This window comes from Rana temporaria, chromosome 1 (genome assembly GCF_905171775.1).
Source record: "Rana temporaria chromosome 1, aRanTem1.1, whole genome shotgun sequence".
Taxonomy (NCBI): Eukaryota; Metazoa; Chordata; class Amphibia; order Anura; family Ranidae; genus Rana; species Rana temporaria.
In genome coordinates, this window is record NC_053489.1 from 217266819 (window position 1) to 217291550 (window position 24732).

General features: G+C 44.4%; 1 protein-coding gene across 7 annotated transcripts in view; it reads left to right on the top strand.

Moving 5' to 3' along the window:
- The window catches only part of CIT (citron rho-interacting serine/threonine kinase), a 224681-nt gene that overhangs the window by 120673 nt on the left and 79276 nt on the right, over positions 1 to 24732 (top strand). For all 7 annotated transcript variants that reach the window (XM_040350498.1, XM_040350533.1, XM_040350515.1 and 4 more), the window contains 5 exons: positions 3698 to 3872; positions 5835 to 6032; positions 6120 to 6173; positions 21158 to 21355; positions 23241 to 23434. In XM_040350498.1, coding sequence (XP_040206432.1) covers positions 3698 to 3872; positions 5835 to 6032; positions 6120 to 6173; positions 21158 to 21355; positions 23241 to 23434 — 819 coding nt within the window. The remainder of the gene's footprint in view (positions 1 to 3697; positions 3873 to 5834; positions 6033 to 6119; positions 6174 to 21157; positions 21356 to 23240; positions 23435 to 24732) is intronic.

Genomic DNA, 24732 nt, shown 5'->3' on the forward strand with positions numbered 1-24732 from the left:
CGACATTGTATTCTCTAGGGTCTCTGCTAAAAAACATATATAATGTTCGGGGGTTCTATGTAATTTTCTAGCAAAAGAATTATGATTTTTACATGTAGGAGCGAAGTGCCAGAATTGGCCCGGGAAGTGGTTAAGTGTAAAACACTTCCTACTTGCCAAACAATTAAAAACATGCGCTAGCTTTTTAGTGCAAAGTAAGAAACAATCTCTGTAATTTTAAAATTTAGCAATTGATGAAAAGAATAATTTCACTTGGAAAAGCACTATTTTAACCACTTAGGGACCAAGCCTCTTTTTTACACACTTGTTGTTTACAAGTTGAAATAATTTTTTTTTTGCTAGAAAACGACTTGGAACCCCAAAACATTATTTATATATATATATATATATATATATTTATTTTCTAACACCCTAGAGCAGTGTTTTTCAACTCCAGTCCTCAAGGCACACCAACAGGTCATGTTTTCAGGATTTCCTTTAGATGAAACGGCTGAGGTGATGACTAAGGCAGTGAAACTGATCAAATCACCTGTGCAAAATAATGGAAAGCCTGAAAACATGACCTGTTGGTGTGCCTTGAGGACTGGAGTTGAAAAACACTGCCCTAGAGAATATATTGGCAGTAGTTGCAATGCTTTCTGTCACACCGTATTTGCGCACTGGTCTTACAAGCACACTTTTTGAAAAAGAAAATACACTTTTTTGAATTAACCACTTAAAGCGGTGTTCCAGCCGCAATTATTTTTTTTAAAAGTCAGCAGCTACAAACACTGTAGCTGCTGACTTTTAATAAGGACACTTGCCTTTCCAGGGAGCCTGCAATGTTCTTGATATAAAACTCTTGGACTTCTTTTCATCACTTGTTCAATGTCATAATCACAGAGGTTGTTTATTACTATGCACTAAAAGGCTAGCGCCTGTTTTTTTATTTTTTGTCTAGGTGTGAAGAAATGCTGTAAAGTAAAGCTTTCAAAAATATAGATTTTATTTGTTTATTTTTATCAATTTACAAAATGCAAAGTGAACGAATAGAAGAAGAATTTAAATCAGATCAATATTTGGTGTGAATACCCTTTTGGCTTCAAGCAAGCATCAATTCTTACACTTGCACACTTTGTACACTTGCACAAAGTCAGGGATCTTATAGGTTCAGAGTCAGGTGTTTAACCAATTATACCAAGCCGGTGCAAATGATCATCATTTTCATCAAATATGTAGGTTGAAAAATTGGGTGAGGAACAGCCAAACTCTGCTACTAAGGTGACGCTGTGGAAGGCTGTTTCGTGTCAAAGGTCATACAATATTGCAAGACTAAGCACAACTACAAGACCCAAGATATTATACTGCATCAACAAGGTCTCCCCCAGGCAAAGATTTCAAAGCAGACTGGGGTTTCAAGATGTACTGTTCAAGCTCCTTTGAAGAAGCACAAAGAAATGGGCAAGGTCGAGGGCCATATACACCATGGTTTGCCAAGGAAACTTAATACAGCAGATGAATGACACATAATGCTTACTTTGAGATCAGAAGATGACCAGCAGTGCCATCATCACAGAACTGGCAGAAACCAGTGGGACCCAGGCACATCCACCCACTGTCTGAAGAAGTTTGGCAAGAAGTGGTTTTCATGGAAGAATTGTGTCCAAAAAGCTATATCTCTTATGTGGAAAAAAGGCTAAGCAACTCAACTATGTAGGAACACACAGGAACTGGGGTGCAGAAAAATGGCAGCAGTGGCACTGGACTAAGGAGTTAACATTTTAAATATTTGGCTGTAGCAGGAGGCAGTTTGCTCCCCTGAAGGGCTGAAGAGTGGTACAATAATGAGTGTCTGAAAGTCCACAGTAAAGCATGGTGGAGGTTCCTTGCAAGTTTGGGGCTGCAGGATCAGTGGTGTCCTCAATGCTGAGAAATACAGGCAGATAATTATTCATTATGCCATACCACCACGGAGGTGTGTGATTGGTTCAAAATGTATTCTGCAGCCGGACAACCCCCAACATACAGCCATTGTCATTAATGGAAAAGTTAATCTTTTGGAACATGCTACATGTTCCATCCTTAGGGTGGAGCATGTAACAAGTTCCAGCAGCGGCAGCCATTCCCCCTCTCCCTCCCCAGTGACAGCGAGCAGGCACCTTCTTTGAGTGCCCACTGTCGCTCTTTGAAAATAATGTGGCCGTGCGGGGTTCCGTCTGGCCGGCCACGTCATTCACATTTGCAGTGCTCTGTGAATGGGAAAACTACAAGTACCGATCACCTTTGCGGCTGTCGAATTGTAGTTCCGGTGAACTACCATGGAGCTGTTGAGCACTTTGGTAGTTCATTCTCTCTTCCTGTCAGTGTGTATCTGCCTGCCCATACGAGGTACAAGCAGACAGATGCATACAATTGTGCAGGAGTCCTGCATGGCACCCTTGATCTGATGATCGCGGGTGTATTGCTTCACAAGCTCCAAGTAAAAAAAATAGGGCTGTTACTGATCAAAATTTTTGTGTTTCGATTAATCGTTTTTTTAAAAAAAATCGATTAATCTACTAATTTCTATTCATTATAACGCACATACAGATCCAACTACTTTTAGCTGATCTCCTTCCAGGCTGATTCCCAGTGCAGCTACCAACCACTGGAAAAATGGATAGCTGGATACAAAAAACACACAAAGGCAGCGCTCGATGGGAATAGCATTAAAACTTTTATAGTCTTCAAGTAGGTAACAAAATAAATATTGCACTGGAGATACAATCGATGTAGCTAAATAAACTGTAAAAATGGTGCGAGTAATACCAAACGGTAGCAAAAGCAGTCATAAAAACATGTAGCCTTGTATGATGCTGGTATAAAAATGTGTACAACGATGCCACTGCTGAATCCAGATGAGCAGAGGTTAACATCAGTCCGTCGGCATGTAGATGTCACGTGAAGGGAACTATCGCAACTCCCAGTGGATGGTTATAGAATCACAGGTTGATAGAGGGAAATGTAACAGCCGATAGTAATGTCCCGCTGGCATGCAGATATGAAGACACAGCAAAGGAGCCCTTCAGATGGACACGGCAAACCCCGCCGGTGTCCGTGTCGTCTCCGGATCTCCGACGGAACTCCCTGAAGGCCCGGAAGCCGGTGGAGAGGTGAGTACCAATCAAAAGAATTTTGATCGATCAAAAAAAACTAAAGATTAATCGATGAATTATAGTTAATTTCCACAGCCCAAAAAAAAAAATGCAATTTTTTTTCTACCTGATCGCAACATCCTTGAGTCTGTCTGGGATTACATGAAGAGACAGAAGGACGTGAGAAGCCTACATCCACACACGATCTGTGGTATCGTTCTCCAAAATGTTTGGAGCAACCTACCTATATCCCTCAAAACCTGTGTGCAAGTGTACCTAGAAGAATTGATGCGGTTTTGAAGGCAACAGATGGACACACCATATATTGATTTGATTTAAATTTCTCGTCTATTAATTTCCTTTCCATCTTGTTAATTGCTAAAAATAAAATATTAACACATTTATTTCTTAAAACGTTCTTAATTCACAGCATTTTTCACACCTGCTTAAAACTTTTGCGCAGTAGTGTTTGTGTATTCGTTTATCAATGTGGATGTTTCCATTTTAGCCTTTTTTACAGAACAGGAAAAATGCAAGCCTTAAGACCCATTTAATAGACATCTGTGTTAATATTGTGATTTTAGGAAAGCGCAGGAAGAGATGATTTCAGAACTTAGGCAACAAAAATTCTATTTGGAGACCCAAGCTGGGAAAATTGAGGCTCAAAATCAAAAACTAGAAGAACAGCTAGAGAAGATTAACAACCAGGAACATACTGACAAGACACGACTTCTAGAGCTTGAGACGAGGCTTCGTGAGGTAATTTTTTCTGAAATACGATTAACAAATGTATCTGTGCTTCTACTGCCTCTGAAGACGTGCACTTGTAACAGTTCCCATGGCCCAGAACTACTTTTTTAATAACTAGATCAAATGCTCTAACAATGAAGTTCACGTTTTTTTTATTTTAGAATGGGTGACAATTAGAGAATCATTGATGATTCAGGGCCTCTCTACATTTTCCAGCCACTACAAGAAAGAGTATATGCAGGCAAAAATCGGGTGACTTCTGAAATATAGTTTGTTCCTCTATTCTGTGTTACAGTCTGTATTATCGATAAATGTAAAGTTTGAACCAATCAAATATTAAATTGACAATTAAATGTTCATTTAATTTTTTTAAATTTATACTAGAGTTTTTTTTATACACAACTGATAAACCATTTTGAAATGTGGTGTTTTTAGTTTTTTAATATACTGATGTGGTGGGGATTTCCAAATGTGTTTTTTTTCTTTTGCCAGCCACATTTACTAGACCAGGGGTGTCCAACCATTTGACTTTCCATGGCCACTTTGGAAAAAGAGGAATTGTCTTGGAACACACATCAAATACACTAATAGCAAGGATAGATGATGAGCAGAAAAAGTTGGGCAGATCACAATTTGAAGGAACACTAAAGTAAAATGTTTGTTTTTTTGTAAAATAACAAACATGTTATACTTGCCTCCACTGTAACTAGTGTTTTGCACAGAGTGTCCCCTAACCCTGTCTTCTAGGGTCCCTCGGCTGTCTCGGCTCCTCCTCGCAAGAGCTTTCCACCTTCATGCGAGCGAGCTCGCATGGTGGAAAGCTTTTGCGGGCGCTCTCCCGTGATACAGCGGTGGGCATAGCCGCCGACTGTATCAGTCGGCACCGCCCCCCCGACGCCCCACGTCATCGGATGTGATTGACAGCAGCGCCAGCCAATGGCTGCGCTGCTATCAATCCGTCCAGCCTAGCCAATCAACGGCCAGGCTGGGAACCGAAGAGGATCACAGGGACGCGTGCAGGACTTTCGAGGGGTGAGCTAAGTAAAACGGGGGTTCGGGGGGACGGGGACGGGCGGTACCGTCGGCTGTTTTTTCACCTTAATGCATTGGATGCATTAAGGTGAAAAAACATTTACCTTTACAACCCCTTTAACAATCGCTCATATAGATAATGTACCCATCTGAGTAATAAAACGTCTTAGTTTTTTGTAACATGTTTTATTATAAAATTAAGAGAGCTACATAAAACTAGTGTGATATTTGATACTGATTTTGATAAACTAACTCATCGATATCTGGTCTGATGGATGTAATAGCAATTCTCAATGAATTCTCAAGGTGCTCATCAGATATTTTGGTTCTAATTTTGCCTTTTGTGGGCTTCATTCTTGAATATAGTTTCTCACAAATAAAGGTTCTGTTGAGAACTGATGACATGAATAAGGCGTGATTGTGAAGAGTGGCATATTTTTTTTTTAAAAGATAAAAATCCAGTAATGAAACGCTGTCAAATTTTTCTTTGCTTGCATGTGTTCGCGAGGGTGTAAATACATTAAACTAATAATTTTAATTAAGTTCATGGCTTTGTGTTGTACTGCATTCATCGACTTCTGTGGCTCATGGGCCGCAGGTCGGGCACCCCTGCACTAGAATATTAACAAGAGTGTTTGAACTGGACAGCATACTTTTTTTTTTCTCCTGCTTACTACTGAAGTCACAACTAGGACTCCTATTTCCAGGAACAAGTCTGTAGAGACCCAATGAACAAAAAGGAATGGAAATGTTCTAGCATTTGTAAGCCAACTCATGTGGCTTCAAAGATTAAACCAATTTACTGTATATATTCAGCTTTTTTGATTATTCATGCTCAACTCTAGCAGTACAGGGAACGGTAACTAGCAACTACACTGATGAAAGAGAGAATTTGTAGATTTACTGTGCTAGCTAATCTTACCTTGGTCTTCATTCCAGATTAGTCTGGAGCATGAGGAGCAGAAGTTGGAGCTGAAGAGGCAGTTGACTGAGCTGCAGCTGACATTACAGGAAAGGGAATCCCAGATTTCTTCCATGCAGTCTGCACGTTCTTCTCTGGAAAATCAGCTACACCTATCAAAAACTGAGCTGGAAGAGACCACTGCCGAGGCTGAAGAGGAAATCCAAGCCTTAAGGGTAATTAGCTATTTATCTAGAAAAACAGCACTGTTGATTTACATCAGGGAATAGCTAAATGCTATTATCTTTTGTTTGTTTTCTTAGGCACACCGAGATGAGATTCAACGCAAGTTTGATACATTGAGGGACAGTTGTACAGTGAGTAATATCTACATCACTTTTAGTGTTTTCCTTTTTACTAGATTCCCTTTCTACATTTACGACCATCTTTTTCCCTTAAGGCTAGGTTCAGACTAGCCAGTGCTTGGAAAAGCTATCAGCGTTAAAGCCGCTATCCTATGATCATGAGGTGATCCTGTCACCTCCTGAATGTCTGTGTTTCGGGAAGTCTTCCCAAGAGACATTTTGGAGGGAAGGATATAAATGCAGGAAACATCCTAGAGAAGAAGCTCAGAAGTAGGGTGACATCAGGTAAATTGTGAGATGTGGTTGTGCAGCATTATGTGCCTGGCACCTCAGACTACAAACTTTAAATGACAGATGTTAGAGTCGAATGGACCATATGCAGTGAATGATTAAGATGATAACCTGATTGAGGAATTTGGTTTTAAAGTGGTATTAAAGTGATTGTAAACGATCACCTTGTAAAACAACCCATTCAGTTAAAAATTGAAATCAAATGCAAACATTTGTGAGTAGATATAAAAAAATATATATAATTACCCCCCCCCCCCCTCTCCATTTCTTCTCAGCAGTACATTGATCTTCCCAGTGAAAGGCTGTGCAGGGGGGGCATGTCAGGACAAGTCTTATCATTTGAGGAGAGCAGCCTGAGTTCCCAACACAGCTAAGGAACTGACCACGGTGAGCTCTCTTGCTAAGTGTGGTCAGTTTTTAGCAGGAACACCAGGGATTTCACACAAAGGAAGCAATACAAAGAGAAGAGGATACTTTGTCATAAAAGTACATGGTAAAACAGGCACATACAGTTTCAAGAATTTGAAGTGCTGGGGTAACAAACACTTTTAGCCGGATTCATAGAGACTTACGACGGCGTATCAGTAGATACGCCGTCGTAAGTCCGAATCCTCGCCGTCGTATCTTTAAGCGTATACTCAAATTGAGATACGATTCTCTGTTGCTATGATACGACCGGCGTAAGTCTCCAACGCCGTCGTATCTTAGCTGCAGATTTACGCTGGCCGCTAGGGGCATGTACGGCGATTTACGCCAAAAATATGAAAATGAGCAAGATACGCCTATTGGAACATGTGAGGGAGGGGGCGCTATGTCTAACAAAATAGTAAACATATATAAACGTGAATAAACATAGTGATAAATGAATAATAGTCCATATATGAAAACATCCAAGTATGTGCTTATGAAAAATAAAAATTATAGGTGATAAATAAAAAATATATATGAAAAATTTGTGAAACTCTGTGTAGACAACAAGTGTTCACAAAAGTCCTTAGAAGTAATTTTTCCATAAAGTGAGATCTGTGCCTGGAGAAAAACAATTGAAGCCTCCGCCAAAAGAATAACGTTCACCCGACGTGAATAAATAGATTGGCTCCTTACCAACTTGAGTGGACCCTTTTTGGTTAAAAAGAGGTCAAATCAGCTTTGTTACACAATTGTAACCATGGAATATGCAGGTGAGGACATCTCAATCAACAATAAGGCAGGTAGCAGATCTCACATCCCATCGAAAAATGCAAAAGAAAGGTCGCAATAGTATATTATCCTTTATTAAAAGCAATATAAAATGACAGGACAGCCAAATGGCCTCTTACTTGATAAAGTGCCAAAGTCCCGGCACTGAGGCTGCTGCGCGTGTAATCAATTGCATCGAATGTTGCAAAGAGCGGGTCCGCGTGTGTCTCTGTAGGTGGCGTGCGTTCCAGCTCTCCCACCAGGACCCGGAAGTAGCGTGTGTCAGCGTAACCAGTATGCGCCTCGACGTACGTTTCGATGTGAAATCGTTATCAGGAAGCGTCACTGGTCACGCATCGAATGGGTCTAAATAGCCCTGTGACGAATCTAAGTGGTTGGAATGGGACCAATCGTAGCCTCAGTTCCGGTCTCAAGCTCAAACATTAAACTTTATTAAACGAACAGAGTTATATGACGCTGAAATACTCTGTGGTAAATAATAGCGATATTAAAACAGATAAAAATAGGATATTTTCCTATATGTATCATAAAGGAATATGTTAATATAAAACTTTGTCTCAATATGGGAAGAACCCATTGATACAATATGTATTTTTAAAAAAAATTTAATCATATATACTGGTACTGTGCATGATACAACAACAAACACATAGAAACTCAATGCTAATACATGATATTATTCTTTACTGAGAAAGCAATTGAGGTCTAATTCAATGTTTAGACCCAACGGCTGCATTGTTTGTAAACAATGCAGCCATTTGGTCTCATTCTGGGAAACTTCTTGGGTAAGGTTTGTCCCCCTCCAATGTGTGGAAATCTTATCAATACCATAAAAGATAAGCAGGCTGGGATCTCTGTCATGGCATTCATCAAAATGACGAGAAACACTATGATTTGGAAATCCTTTAATAATAATAATCCTTAAGATACGCCTATTCACGAACATACGCACTCCTGTCGCAGTAAGATACGCCATTTACGTAAGGCGTTTTCAGGCGTAAAGATAAACCACCAAAAAGATGGCGCAGCCAATGTTAAGTATGGACGTCGGGACAGCCGTCAAATTTCACGTTGTTTGCGTGAGCCGATACAGAATGGGGCTGGGCGTAGGTTACGTTCATGTCGAAAGCATTGACTATTTGCGATGTGATTTTGAGCATGTGCACTGGGATACATTCACAGACGGCGCATGCGCCGTTCGTTAGGCGCGTTATTTACGTGAGGTCACAATTCATTACCATACAACACGCCCACTACAGCCTACTTTGAATTACGCGCGCTTACGCCGGCCCATTTACACTACGCCGCCGTAACTTAGGACGCAAGTTCTTTGTGAATACTGTACTTGCCTCTCTAACTTACGGCGGCGTAGCGTATATGAGATGCGCTACGCTCGCCTAAAGTTAGGCACATCTACGTGAATCTGGCTATTTAACTAAACAGCTTGTGAAAATGAGCCTGGGACTCCACTTGTTTTCCAGATGAAAGACTACATAGTATTCATATGCATTCCTATTGAAATATACCTGACCATTATAGATAGAAAAAAAAAAAAAGAAAGCATTCTATCCTATAGTAGCGTGGAGATCAACAGAAGGAACTAGCAAGAGGCAGTGGCATTGGAAGGACTATTTCTCATGAATGGAGCAGCTTTTGGATAGGTATCTGCATTATATTATAAAGATAAATAACATTTCTCAATGACTACTTGCAGGGCATTTTAGGGCAGCACATTACAGTTGATGAGAAATCTTGCTAGTTTCAATCGAAAAGTGCTAAAATATTTTTTAGTCACCAATTAACTAGACCTGTTACATTTTTATAGCACTCAGATTTTAGCCTACTACAACCAGATGATTGAAAGATGATTTTTTTTTTTTTTTTTTTTTATGGGTGATTTGTATTGCTGCACTTTTAGATTTTCCTTGCTGACCATTCTGCCTACATGCCTAGGTTTTAACATTGTGCTCTAAGTATGATGGAGTTCATTGTTAGAGTCTTTATTCCTGTATTATTACAAACGTGTGTTCGTATTCTTGGGATCAAACAGAATCTGCATTAAACGTTATGATTTCACTTTATTAAGGTTGGAAATCTCCCACTCCATTAAACGCTGGTGTCATTATTGTATTGTGGAAGGAGCTATTATTTTGAATCCTTTCTTTAGAGAGTACTGCACTTGTCATTTCTGAAACAGAAAGAAGGATCTGGCCTAAAACTGGCTTAGTTTATTAATTGACATTTCTTAAAAAAAAATGATGGAACATTAGATTTAATTGAATAAAGTGCGCCATAAAACAAAAAAGCACAAAAGCTTTTATTTTTAATTGAACATTGTATCTTGCCCTGAGTTCTTTAATCTATTCATCGGAAAAGTTAAATCAGAATATTTTTGCATAATAAACGTTGTTTCGCAATCACACTCAATAAATCTTGAAAAGTCCAGCATCACTGACATATATTTAAAAAATCACGGACGCCGATATCTACGGCGCAGGTGCCCTTTAGTAACGCCAATCCTAATGGAGGCCGTGTCATGACTGGGCGGCTCCCGCGCGCATGATAGTGCCAGAGCCGCGATACCCAGAAGTAACAGCTGGGAGAGATGTCGGCTGCCCGAGCAGTGAACGAGGACTCCTGCGGGGGGGCTTCAATCTGAGGTGAGTATTACATAATGAGCTAGTATTCTATGCATACTAGCTCATTATGCCTTTGTCTTGCAGGTGGTGCTTTTTTTTTTTCCTAGTGGGTTTACTTCCTCTTTAATATAGAGCTGCACGATTTTGGATACAATGAGTCACAATTTTTTTTGCTTAGAATAAAGATTACGATTCTTGTGGTAACATCATCTTTCACATTATACAATAAAATTGGGCTAACTTTATTGTTTTTAGTTTTTTTAAATCATTGAAGTGTTTTTTTTCTTTAAAAAAAAAAAAAAAGAACACTGCGCAAATACAGTGTGACATAAAATATTGCAACAATCCCCATTTTATTCTCTAGGGTCTCTGCTAAAAATATATATATATAATGTTTGTGGGTTCCAAGTAATTTTCTAGCAAAAAGTACAGATTTTAACTTGTAAGCAACAAGTGTCAAAACATGTTTAGTCTTTAAAGTGGATGTAAACCCTCACATATACCCTAAAAATGATACACAGAGATGAAACAAATTTTCCTACATACGTTTTACATGTACAGAATATCTGCTGTCTTTATCTTTATATACTTTTTAAAAAGTGCACATCGTGTTAGAATTTTCACTTTCGCATTCAGCGATAGCAGTGTGGTTGTTTGATTACACTGGGAGACAGCTGATTGGAGGAAAGGCACACACTCCCTCCACATAGGCTGAAGCCCCATACACACTATCAGTTTTCCTGACGGTTTTCTCTTCAGGTTTACCAAAACCATCTAATATGAGGTCAAACCTCAAGAGTTTCAATTTGTATGCAATCAGGCAGGCCCTTGTACTACATGGTTTTGGTAAACCTGAAGAGAAAACTGACAGGAAAACTGATAGTGTGTATGAGGCTTGAGACTTTCAAAGCTGTCCTGTGAGTAAAGCAGCTTTCTGCTCATCTATTTATAGCACCCTCCCTGACACAAAATTGCTTTTATCATATGTGTTGGAGAATTTGTCAGATGTTATCAGGCTGATAACAGAAGAATGGAGCAGGAGAAAGCCATGGGACATAGTGCTTTGAAGAGAGATAAGAAAACTGCAGATATGTGCCCAGCTCAAATTTCATGAATCGGGTTTACATCCACTTTAAGTGGTTAAACTGACCCCATTTACAGACTTAAGTTTATTTCTTTGATATAAAAGAACCAAGAGATATATTGTTCTCTTTATCACTGTTAAATAAAACTTTGCCGGCTGAGTTTATTTTTTTTGACAGCTCTTAGCAGAGAACGGATCTGCACTTGTTTAACATTAATGGGGGGAAATGCTTTAAGATTGTGAAAGGGGTTAAATCGAGATCACATTTTTTCAACGATGAATCGAGCAGCTCTACTTTAACCACTTAAGACCCGGACCAAAATGCAGCTAAAGGACCTTGCCCCTTTTTGCGATTCGGCACTGCGTCGCTTTAACTGACAATTGCGTGGTCGTGCGACGTGGCTCCCAAATAAAATTGGCGTCCTTTTTTTCCCACAAATAGAGCTTTCTTTTGGTGGTATTTGATCACCTCTGCGGTTTTTATTTTTTGCGCTATAAACAAAAATAGAGCGACATTTTTGAAAAAAGTGCAATTTCTCTTTCGTTCATAGACGGACACAGCCTTCATTGACCTTAGGGTTATGCTTCTTCCTACCAGGAGATTTAGGCAGAATTCTACAGCACTTAAGGTGTTAAAAACTTTCCTTCATGCCGCTCCTCCCAGGGGGCGTGGCTCCCCCAGGCATAACCCACACCCTGCCCTAGCAGCCTCAGTTTGTTTTCTGCCTAACGACAGGAGGTCAGGCTCTCTCTGGAGTTCCTGGACTCTGGAGTTTTTTCTTGCGATTTTTCTCGCTTTTTATTATTTTGTTCCTGCATTTTTGAATCCTGCGATTCTTCTATCAACAGCTGACTGGGTGACAGGCTGGGTCCTCGACCCTTGTAGTCCCCCCATGTTCGGCCTTCGAGCGTGTGCCGGCCCTCAGCTCAGCTTTGGGACGTCCACGACAGGCCCCGTTGCTCCAGGGGCGGCCGGGGAACTTCGGTTCTAGGGCACACATATGACCGGTCTTTTATGGCCTTGTCACAGTGTGTCTGGCCGACAGCCATGCCGTTCGCGGACGTTGGTTCTGTCTGGGATACCTCCAGCCGGGTAGTCGCAGGACAGGTAAGTAGTAGCCCCTTACTCAGGTAAGTGGTCTGGCTGGAATGTTTCCCTTGGGAGGTCGACTGAGGGTTTTCCCTGCTTTCCTCTCTCCCTTATTCCTCTCCCTCCTTCCCTTTTTGGGTGACGGCTGTGAGGGTTTTTTTTTTTCTGGGGCTCATGTTCACTGGGCCCGGGTGTAGCAGGGGCTGTGTGTGTGTGTCACTGCAGGGGTCTGTGGTGTTCACTTCTGGGCCTTTGCAGTGTGCTGTGAGGTGTTTCTGTGTGACAGTTGCTGAAAAAAAAAAGTCACTGTCTTTTTAAATCTGCGCCATTGGCGGCCATTTTGCCGGAGCCTAGCCTTATATAGCCCGGCGGCCTTTTTCTTGTAGTGCAGGCATCTCAAACTGGTGGCCCTCCAGATGTTGAGAAACTACAAGTCCCATCATGCCTCTGCCTGTGGGAGTCATGGTTGCAACTGTCAGCCTTGCAATGCCTCATGGGACTTGTAGTTTCGCAACAGCTGGAGGGCCGCCAGTTTGAGACCCCTGTATGTAGTCCTATGCTGTTTTGTATTCGGCGGCCGTTTTTCCTATTTTCGTCTGCCTCGTGTGGCGGCTGTTGGCGCTGTAATCACCTCGGCTGTTTCTCAGGAAGACGCTGACACAGCGCTGCACGGCTCTCAGCACACCCTGTCCTTCTCGGACCATGCTGCAACGGGTGGGGTGGTGAGTACCAGAGACCCCCATGTTCTCCTTTAGCTGTAGGGAGGTGACCAGTGGGGATTTTTTTTGTCCTGCCTTGCAGGGCGGGTGTCTCAGCGCTGGCACTGTGGAACCTGAGCCACGTCTCCCTCTCCACTAGGCCTGAGTAAACCCTTAGCGTCCCTTCCCCTGCCACATCTGTTTATGTGGCTATCCTGGGTTTTCTTGCCAGGTTTGAAGCAGCTAGTGCCTGGATGGGGGGTAATAAAGCGCCCCATCCTGGAGCCTGCTTCTGGGGATGTCTCTGACATGGAATCTGGTTCTGGTTTGTCAGAGGCTGCGGACTTGACCCACATGGATGGTGAGGATGTCTGCTGCAGTGTCAGCATAATTTGTTGGAGCTCTTGTTTTTTTCTGTGGTGCGTGAGACTCTAAAAATTGAGTTTGTGGTGGAGACACCACCGTGTCAGTACCTTTTGGATCCGCAGACCGCCACGCACTGCTGAAGGGTTCCTTGTGTTCCTTATTTGGACAATATGTTATACAAGGAATGGGATGCACCACAAAAAGTTTGTCAAAAAACTTTGCAACCCGTTACCCCCTTGAGGGGGATTTAAAATATAGGTCTCTCCTCCGCCAGTGGACCCCCTATGTCCAGACTGCGCAAGGCCGCCACATTGCCTGTGGAAGGGGCTCCTGCATTTCAGGATCCCACTGATAGGAGAGTGGAGGCTGTGGCCCGCTCCCTATTCACCGTGGTGGTTTGGGCGGTGAGGCCGGCTATGGCCGGGGCCCTGGTCAGACTGGAATGGCGAAGCTCCTGCTGCAGGAGCTGGAAGAAGGGGCTTCCGAGTCCTCTTGGGACCTGGCTGAACGATAGTTCAGGGTCAGAATTTTCTCTGCGAGGCGGCCATGGATACGTTCCGGGGCTTCCGTCTATGCAGGGTTCTGCGCCGCCTTGTGTGGCTGAGGAGCTGGTCTGCGGACTAGTCCTCTAGGGAGGCCTTGGTGATGGCTTTTAAGGGGGAACAGTCCTTTTGGGACTTCCCTGAATGGCATCATTGAGGATGCCATGGGTGGTAAGCGCATGCTGTTCCCACAGTCTGGGAAGGGCTGGGACCTCACCCTGTGCAAGGACCCTCCTTGACTACCTCTGAGCGTTTTTTCACCCGCCCTGTGTGGTGGGGGTAGGTCTACGTGGTGCTTGAATCCCCGCTGCGGGGTAGCAGCGCACCTGATACCGCATGCCTAACAAGTCTGCGGACATACCTGCTTCCGCCTGAAGGTCTGCTCCCGCCCGTGTCTCGGGTGGGAGACTGGCTTCGCATGCGAAGTGTTTTCCTTGGGGTACAAGATTGAGTTTCTCTCTTGTCTGCCAAACAGGTTTTTTCCCTCCCGGCCTCTGGCCTCCTCCGGTTCGCCGGTTGACTCTGTCAGGGGCTGTCCAGGATCTTCTGGTCAGGGGAGTGATTGTGCCAGTTCTCTCGTTGGAATGGTCTCGGGGTTTTTTTTACTCCATTCTGTTTGTGTCCCCACGGAGGATGGGGGCCGGTCAATCCTGGGCCTCAAGTCCCTCGTTTGTTTTGTCACAAAACTTTTGGTGGTGTCGATTCGCTTGGTAATAGCGGCACTCCATCAGGGGGATTTTTCTGGCATCCTTGGATGTCATGAACGTGTACCTGCATGTTCGCATATCCTCAAAGCACCAGAGATTCTGTGCTTTGCGGTCGGGGGGGACCATTTTCAATTGGTGTCCTTCCCATTCGGCGGGTTTTCGCCAAGGTACTCGTCCCGATACTGGCCCGGCTGTGACAGCGGGGGTTTGTTATCATGGGATGTCTGGACGACATTCTCCTACGAGCTTCTTCGAGCTCTGCATTGGTGGAGCCGTGTCTATCACGTGTCAGGCTCTCCGAGTGTTCGGCTGGTTTCTGGATTATCCTGAAATCATGGTTGATTCCGTCTCAGGGACTGGAATACCTGGGACTAGTCCTGGATTCCCCCGGGGCGGCAGTGTTTTTCTCTTAACGGAAAAACTCCAGACTCTGCTATCTGCTGTGCAGCAGTTGCCGACCCAGAAGCGGTCATCTCTGCGATTCTGCAGGAAGGTTCTGGGTCAGTTGGTAGCCTCTTTCGAGGCGGTTCCGTATGCCCAATTCCACGCCAGGGTACTACGGAGGGAACTGCTGTCACGATGGGACTAGCTGCCGTCATCTCTGGATTACCAGATTCAATTGAGTCATCTGATCATGTCTCCCCTGGTGTGGTGACTGGCGTTTCCGGTGCTTCGGGCCGGAAAGTCATTTTTCTGCTGGCCACTGGACAGTGGTCACGACGGATGCCAGCCTCTCCGGTTGGGGAGGGGCTCTTGGGGCACCCAGTCAGCCCAGGGGCACTGGACTCAGGTGGAGTCCTGCCTACTGATCAACGTTCTGGAGCTCCGAGCAATCAAGCTTTGCCTTGCCAGGTGGTCCCTGGATCTACAGGGCCGACAGGTCAGGATCCTGTCCAATGGCGTAGGTTGATCATCAGGGAGGCACACGGAGTTCTGTTGCAGCGACGGGGGGTCGCACACATCCTTCGGTGGGCCGTAGGGTCCGTTCCGGCTCTATCGGCCGGGTACATTCCGGGAATACGGAATTGGCTAGCCGACTACCTAAGTCGCACTGCACGGGGCCAAGGAGAGTGGTCTCTCCACCCGCAGGTGTTTAGGTGTTCTGTCCCGAAAGCGGGGCACTCTGGGCATGGACCTTCTAGCGTCCCGTCTCTATCGGTAGGTGCCATGGTTCGTGGCCGGGTTTAAGGACCCGTGGGCGGATGCGTCAGACGCGTTGGTGGCTCCTTGGGGTCACTATCGCCTACTTTTACACCTTCCCTCCTCGGAAGCTTCTTCCTCGCCTGCTGCGCTGAGTGGAAGCTGTGGGGATTCTATCAGTTCTGATTGCTCCGGTTTGGCCGCGTCGCTTCTGATACGCGGACCTAATGTGTCTGGTGGCAGATGCCCCCTAGCGTCTTCCCCTGGAAAATGATCTTCTGATACAGGGTCCGATCTTCCACCCTGTTTCACAGCCACCGGCCTTAGCGGCGCGGCTGTTGAGAGCCAGGGGCTTAAGGACCGAGGCCTATTGGGCTCGGTGGTCTCTACCGTGCTGCGTGCGCGGAGGTCTACCTCACGTAGGTTTTTTTCCTCATACATGGAAGGCCTACATCTCTGTGTGTGGGGAGATGAACTGGCACCCCCGTACTTACGTGGTGTCCCGGATCCTGCTGTTCCTGCAGCGGGGAGTGGACCAGACTCTTGCCTTGAGCACTATCAAGAGTCAGATTTCTGCTCTGGCTGTTTACTTTCAGCGTCCCTTGGCGGCGCACTCCTTGATTCGCACGTTTGTGCAGGGGGTCCGCCATGTGGCCCCTCCGGTGCGCCCTCCACTGCCTTCATGGGACTTGAATTTGGTCCTCTCGGCGCTTCAGCATGCTCCCTTTGAGAACATTCGGGAGATCCCTTTGCTGACTCTGTCGCGGAAGGTGTTTTTTTCTGGTAGCTTTTACCTCTATCAGACGAGTATCTGAACTGGCGGCCTTGTCCTGCAAGGCCCCCTACTTGGTTATCCATCAGGATAAGGCGGTGCTGCGCCCGCAGCCCTCTTTTCTTCCGAAGGTCGTTTCGGCTTTTCACATTAACGAGGACATTGTTCTTCCATCCTTATGTCCTCAGCCGAAGAACCCGAAGGAGGCCATTTTACATTCTCTGGATGTGATTCGGGCCCTTCGAGTTTACTTGTCGGCGACAGCTCCGTTCCGGGAGTAGGACTCGCTGTTCGTGTCTGTGTCCGGTCCCAGTAAGGGCCTGGCAGTCTCGTCGGCCACCATTTCCAGGTGAATCCGACAGGTTGTGCTTCAGGCCTATGCCCTGAAGGGGCGGGCGCCCCCCTTTCGGGTCATGGCGCATTCGACCAGGGCGATCGGGGCCTCTTGGGCTTTCCGACACCAAGCCTTTTTTGTTACAGGTGTGTAAGGCTGCGACCTGGTTGTCGGTCCACGCTTTTTCAAAGTTTTATAAGGTGGATGTGAGTGCATCTTCTGATGCCTCCTTCGGCCGCAGGTGTTACAGGCGGCAGTTTAAGGTTGGAGTTCCTCCGTTGAGTAACTCCGGTTTTTGTTTGGGGTGTAACCTGTTTTTGCTGTGTTATTTTTCCCACCCCTCGAATTTTTTTACACTGCTTGGGGACGTCCCTAAGGTCAATGAAGGCTGTGTCCGTCTATGAACGAAAGAGAAAAAACGATTTTTGTACTCATCGTAAAATCCATTTCTCTGAGTTCATAGACGGACACAGCACCCACCCCTCCTTTGTTTGTACTGCTTGTTACGAACTGAGGCTGCTAGGGCAGGATGTGGGTTATGCCTGGGGGAGCCACACCCCCTGGGAGGAGCGGCATGAAGGAAAGTTTTTAACACCTTAAGTGCTGTAGAATTCTGCCTAAATCTCCTGGTAGGAAGAAGCATAACCCTAAGGTCAATGAAGGCTGTGTCCGTCTATGAACTCTATGAAATGGATTTTACGGGTACAAAAATCCTTTTATTTTTTACTTTTTGCTATAATAAATATCCCCCAAAAATATATAAAAAAATATATTATTTTCCTCAGTTTAGGCCGATACGTATTCTTCTACCTATTTTTTTTTTTTTTATCGCAATAAGCGTTTATCGGTTGGTTTGCGCAAAATTTATAGCGTTTACAAAATAGGCGATAGTTTTATTGCATTTTTATTAATTATTTATTTTTTTACTACTAATGGCGGCGATCAGCGATTTTTTTTCTTGACTGCGACATTATGGCGGACAATTTTGACACATTTTTGGGACCATTGTCATTTTCACAGCAAAAAATGCATTTAAAATGCATTGTTTATTGTGAAAATGACAGTTGCAGTTTGGGAGTTAACCACAAGGGGGTGCTGATGGGGTTATGTGTTCCCTGAAGTGTGTTTACAACTGTAGGGGGGTGTGGCTGTAGGTGTTACGTCATCGATTGTGTCCCCCTATAAAAGAGATGACACGATCGATGCAGCCGCCACAGTGAAGCACGGCTCTCCCCGTTCTTCAGCTCCGGGGATGGATCGCGGGTCTCCAGTGGCGATCGGGTCCGCTGGTCCCGGAGCTTCGGACCGGGGCGCGCGCCCGCGACCCACGGCTGGGTACTAGTACAGGACGTACCTGTACGTACATGTGCCATTCTGCCGACATATATGTGCAGGAGGCGGTCCTTAAGTGGTTAATACTTGCCAAAAAAAAGCCCAGGAAAGGTATATTGGACCCTCATTATATGTAGCTGTTGGAAAATGTTGCTGACCTCTAGATCTCTAAAAAGATATACAGGTTGTGCACTCCCCCCTCGCCCCAACAATAAATAATTTTATTGATAGAGCAATCATTACAGCCATTGAAATGCAGTAAAGTGTTCAACAATACATGTATAGAACATTGTAAATGTTACCAGGCTTAAAGTGATAGTAAAGGCTGCTAGTTTTTTTTAACATGTTATACTTGCCTGCTCTGTGCAGTGGTTTTACACAAAGCGGCGCGGATCCTCCTCTCCTTGGGTCACCTGGCAGAGTTCCAGTCCCCTCCCACCTACCCCCAGGGAAAGTCGCTGCTCTGCGTGTCCATTCACGCACACTGCCTCAGCCAATGAGGAGTAGGAGTCCCTGGAAAGCCGATACTTTCGTGCACATTACTGGATCACAATGGGGTTCATGCAAGAATTGGGCGAGCTGGGGGGCCTGCTGCAAAGAGAAAGATTTTTTACTTTCATGTATAGAATCAATGAAGGTAAAAAAAAAACCTTGAACCTTTACAACCTCTTTAACTATCTATGTCATAGTAAAAGATTATTATATACAACAAAAGGTATCCTGAAATACAGTGGGGAAAAAAAGTATTTGATCCCCTGCTGATTTTGTACGTTTGCCCAATCTATAAGAAGTGACTATAAAAAGTCTAGGAGTTTGTGTTAGGAACTGTTGTAAGACGCTTGCCACAGGAGACAGCGCTCCTACACATGCAGATGTGGTGTTCTGCTGCATGCCTTTCCCTGCATGGCTGTCTACCTGTAGAAGTCTCAGAGTCTGCCAATTAACATTGCAACTACCTAAGGGTGTCCTGGCCCTAACCCTCTCTCTCTCAGGCCTCGTACACACGACAGAGATTCTCGGCAGAATTCGCCGAGAAACTCGGTCAAAACCCGGATTCTGCCGAGAATCTCTGTCGTCTGTACAGTTTTGGCTCGATGGAGCCGCCGAGGAACTCGACGAGAAAATAGAGAACATGTTCTCTATTTTCTCGTTGTCCTCGCTCTTCTATGGGAGAAGCCGGCCCGCCGAGCTCCTCGGCGGCTTCATCCCAAAACTCGACGAGGAACTCGACGTGCCAAGCACGTCAAGTTCCTCTGTCGTGTGTACGGGGCCTCACAGTTCTGTTCAAGAGAAAATTAAATCTCTTGCATTCAAGGAGTGTCCGGAGGTTTTCATTAGACTAAAGGAGGCCTGGGACCTTGCTACAAATAATTTAAATGGTAGGTTTGTTTTAACAGTCAGAGACCAAATAACAAAAAAATCCAGAAAAAAACGCATTTAAAAAAAGTTATAAATTGATTTGCATTTTAGTGAGTGAAATAAGTATTAGACCATCCCCCTCACAAAACATGACTTAGTACTTAGTTGAAAAACCCTTGTTGGCAATCACAGAGGTCAGACTTTTCTTCTAGTTGGCCACCAGGTTTGCACACATCTCAGGAGGAATTTTGTCCACTCTGCAGATCCTCTCCAAGTCAATACATTTTTGATGCTGGATTTTGGTAACTTGAACCTTCAGCTCCCTCCAGATATTTTCTATAGGATTAAGGTCTGGAGACTGTCTTGGCCACTCCAGGACCATAATGTGCTTCTTCTTGAGCCACTCCTTTGTTGCCTTGGTCATGTGTTTTGGGTCATTGTCATGCTGGAATGAGGTGAGATGGGGGTCCCTGTCCCTAGGAGAGATGGGGGTCATGTCTCTAGGTGAGAAGGGGTCCCTGTCCACAGGGACCATAGCAGTGTCATCTGCCCCCCTCCCCCATAGCAGTTTCCTGTGCACCCCAAAGCAGTGTCCTCTGTCCCCTGCCCCCCCCCCCCCTACTGCAGTGTGCTCTGAACCCCCATAGTTTCCTCTGCACCCTACCCCACACACACACACACATGCTGTGGAGGTAGAACTCTCCTACCTTACACAGGTGTACAGCAGAGAAGAGATTGGCTGGTATCACAGGGCTGGATGGACGCAGGAACTTCTAAAGTTAACTTTTTTCATTAACAGGCTGGTGATTGGTTGCTAGGATCGCCCGGCAACCAATCACCTACTGTTTAATGTGAAAAGTTAACTCCAGCAGTTCCCGCCCCAGTCCAGCCCTGTTACACCGGCCGCTCGCCGATGTTCAATGAAGCGGACAGTGGCAAAAACGTCTAAGGGCCGGTTGCCCGTGAATTTGTCATGGGCACTGACGGGCTTGACATTTAGCGGTGGCGGGCCGGGTGCGATTTATTTGATCATGCCTGACCTTCTCGCAGTAAATGTACTGTGGCCGAACGGCAAGCGGTTGAAGAGCTGTCATCAAAATATTTGTCCCCAGAGGATAATTTATACTCACATTTTGCTCTGGTGGCAGCTCTAAAAATGTAGATTTTCCCTTACTTTTTGTCTGTAACAATAGTCAGCAGAACAAATAAAAAGGTGTGCGTCTCCCCTGTCAGGTCACAGGCTGTAATTAAAAATGGGCAGATTTAAGAACTGGGCAGCGCGGTTTGAGTCCCTGGTATAGTACTGGCTTCCTCCTATTTTCCTGAACCAGTATTGGGGATACCAGTTCTAGTAAATCAGACCCATTGTGTCAGAACACAAAAGTGTTTCTATCAGTAAGATGTGTATCCTTATTTTTTATTTATTTATTTTTGTACGCTAGGTTCTGACAGATCTGGAAGACCAACTTAACCGTATGAGTGAAGAAAATGCAGAGCTAAACGATCAAAACTTCTATCTGAGCAAACAGCTAAACGATATTTCAGGAGCCACAGGGGAAATTATACAACTCCGGAGTGAAGTAGATCACCTGAGACGTGAAATTACAGAGCGGGAGATGCAGCTCACCAGTCAAAAACAGGTATGGTGTTTCCTTCTTTGGGACAAAGTCTGTTTTCAACTTGATCGAAAGGATTGATTTTGACACCCTTTCATTATACATTACTTTATAAAAACACCTTCAACTGAATTTCTGTTTTCATTATTCATAAACACATAATTAAACTCCATAGCAGGTATGTGGGGGGGATAGCACTTTTGTATCTGTCACGTCCTGTATGTTCTGTAAAAAAAATTCACTGCGCTACAAACGCCTAAAAATTTGTGATTATTGTGATACAGAGGCGGCGCTGAGAGCGCTCCGCGATCCCGACTAATTGTGTGATCATATCGAAGGAAATTTCGCAATTTTTTTATGCTAGTTATTTCCTGCCAGTCAGGAGGCAGGTCATTGAGACCGATTTCCCGATTGGTCAAAGCGCCAGGCGATCCTTTTGGATGCCAATTGCTGTGGAAGAGGAGACATGCTGGAAAATGTACAGTACCTATTCCGACTTACAAACAAATTCAACTTAAGTACAGACCCGATCTTTGTAACCCGGGAGCCCCTGTAGTTGCAAGTTTCCTTTTTATAAAAGATTTATACAGTGTCCTATTCCTAACTATAATAAAGGGGCTGGCAATGACCATATATACTTTTATTTCTAGTAATAGCGGCGGGGATTGGGGGGGGACAAAGACACAGACATGGAGCTGACAGGCAGGGAGGAGGGGGTGAGGGAGAGAGAGGAGAGCTGAGAGTAGGGCTGCGGATGATGGAGGGACATTCACTGACCACGGTGGTCAGGGCTCAGCAGACCTAATTTTCATGGTCAGCACAAAGATGGGGATACAGTTTTAGTTTAGAGGGGGGCAGATTACACAGCACAAGCACTGTGCTGTTTAATCTGCTTTAACCACTTCAGCCTCAGAAGGATTTGCCCCCTGCGTCACTTTAACTGACTATTGCGTGGTCGTGCAACGTTGTATTCAAACAAAATGTATGTCCTTTTTTTCCCACAAATAGAGCTTTCTTTTGGGAGTATTTGATCACCTCCTGCAATTTAATTTTTTTGTGTTAGAAAAAAGAACTACAATTTTGAAAAAAATACAATATTTTGTACTTTTTGCTATAATAAAAATCCTAAAAAACAAATATTGATATTGATTGGTTTTGCGCAAAAGTTAGTCTACAAAAAAGGGGACAGATTGATGTCAATTTTATTTTTTACTAGTAATGGCAGCGATCTGTGATTTTTATCAGGATTGTGACAGATCGGACACTTTTGACACTATTTTGGGACCATTGACATGTATACAGCGATCAGAGCTAAAAATTGCCACCGATTTATTGTATAAATGTCACTGGCAGGGAAGGGGTTAACACTAGGGAGCAATCAAGGGGTTAACTGTGTTCCCTAGGTGTATTCTAACTCTAGGGGGGGATGGGACTGACTAGTCGACGAGACCAATCTGTGTTTCCACTTAGTATGAACACACACTCTGTCTCCTCTCCCCCGAGAGAACAAGGATTTGTGTGTTTACAAACACACATCCCCGTTCTAGTTCTGTCGCGAGCGATCGTGGGTGGCCGGCGGACATTGCTCCGTGTCTGAGACTTTACAATCACTTTAGGCTCTAAGGGGCGGAGTTAAATGCGTTCCTGGCTGGAGTCTGGGCTGAGGCTGCCATTCATCTCAACCCATGCACATGGGTCTGCTTCATGATGTGCGGCTTATGGATCTTGGGTTACAGGGTAAATAATACATCTTGTCAAAGTAAATAAAATATATATAGTTTGTGGTAGTTGATTAAGTAGAGCAGACATTGGCTTCAAGCCTTTAAGAGGCACATGATGGATATCTTTGTTACCAGATCTTAGCCAGCATTTTTGTTAATTGTTTATTTTGTCTTTTGTATAATTGCAGACAATGGAAGCCCTAAAAACCACATGCACTATGTTAGAGGAACAGGTAATGGATCTGGAAGCACTGAACGATGAGCTGCTGGAAAAGGAACGCCAGTGGGAGAGCTGGAGAAGTTCATTGGAGGATGAAAAGACTCAGTTTGAATGCAGACTTCGAGAGGTGCAAAGGTTGCTGGATAATGAAAAACAGGGCAGGTGAGGATTCAAAAGTATTATGATAAAGATATTTGCACTATAACGTTTTTCTTTCATATCCGTTGAGTGACACATGAAGTCATTCCAGGTTATACTGCTGCCTACAAGAGGATTAGACATTAGGGGGGTTGGTGTGATGGTACTGTAGCCTAGGATAACTCCTACTACCAGCGTGAATCAGTTTTGTCCTAGGACAGATGTCAATGAGGATAGCATTCCAACAGCTATGATTTCAATTAAACACAAATACTCATTCACCTCAGAGCTCATCCGAAGCTTTACAACCACATTTCTGAAGGTCTATAAAGGGGCTTCTGTTACAGCCTACCGTTCACACGTTCTCTGGGTAAACATCTGTAGAAACAGTAATTGGCCATTGCTGTTCTTCCTCCTAGCTCTTTGGTTATCTCTGGAGCTATACAGCAGCACAGCTGAACAGGTTTGCAGCTTCAGAACACCTGGGATCTTCTACCTCGCCTCAAGTATTTCTGGTAGGAATTTGGTACACAATCAGAGTTTAAAAAGAAAAACAAAACAAAAAAACGTCTTTGTATCGCTCCAATCAATTTACAACAAAGTCAAAACAATTACAAATGCCAGCTCTAGCATGCCTGGCATATTTCATTCATCCTGGAATCATGTTGTCTGCAGCATGGAGTCATGTTGCCCTCTGCTTTTGGAGTACTTAGTTACGCTAGTTGTGACTGGGTCCTCTGCTGTTTTAGCTGAGGTCTTTACCATATTCAGGGTGTAACATGTAACATGCTCTGAAAGGAAAGGCCCCTGCTCACCTGCTTTGACAGGGATCTTCTCCTCCCGCTAGGCCTACCTGGCCTTGTCACCTGTCCACAATGTTCTGTGACTGGAAAACTAAGAGACTTGACAGCCTTAGCGGCTGTCGGCTTGTAGTTTTCAATTAACTCCTATGGTGTTGAGAGCACTGTGATAGTTCATTGATTCTACCTGTCAGTGTGTATTGGCTTGCCCGTGCGAGGTACGAGCAAGCAAATACACTGACAGGTCTGCAGGAGTGATGCATGTGCTCTTGGAAGATACTGCTTTGGCCACAGTATGTTTTGGGCGGCAGGAGGAGTCCTTCTCGGATGGCAGTTTCTGTGATTGCGTCTCCCTCCCCTCAAATGCATTGCTTTAGGACATCCCACATAGTCATTACTATGGTTGCACTGTGTTCTGTGATGTACGATAAAGAAAATTTGATTTTTTTCATCTTTTTGGGGATATTCATTGCTTTGCTACAACACTGAGGTCCTTCCTGTGTAGGAGGGGTTATATAGGGG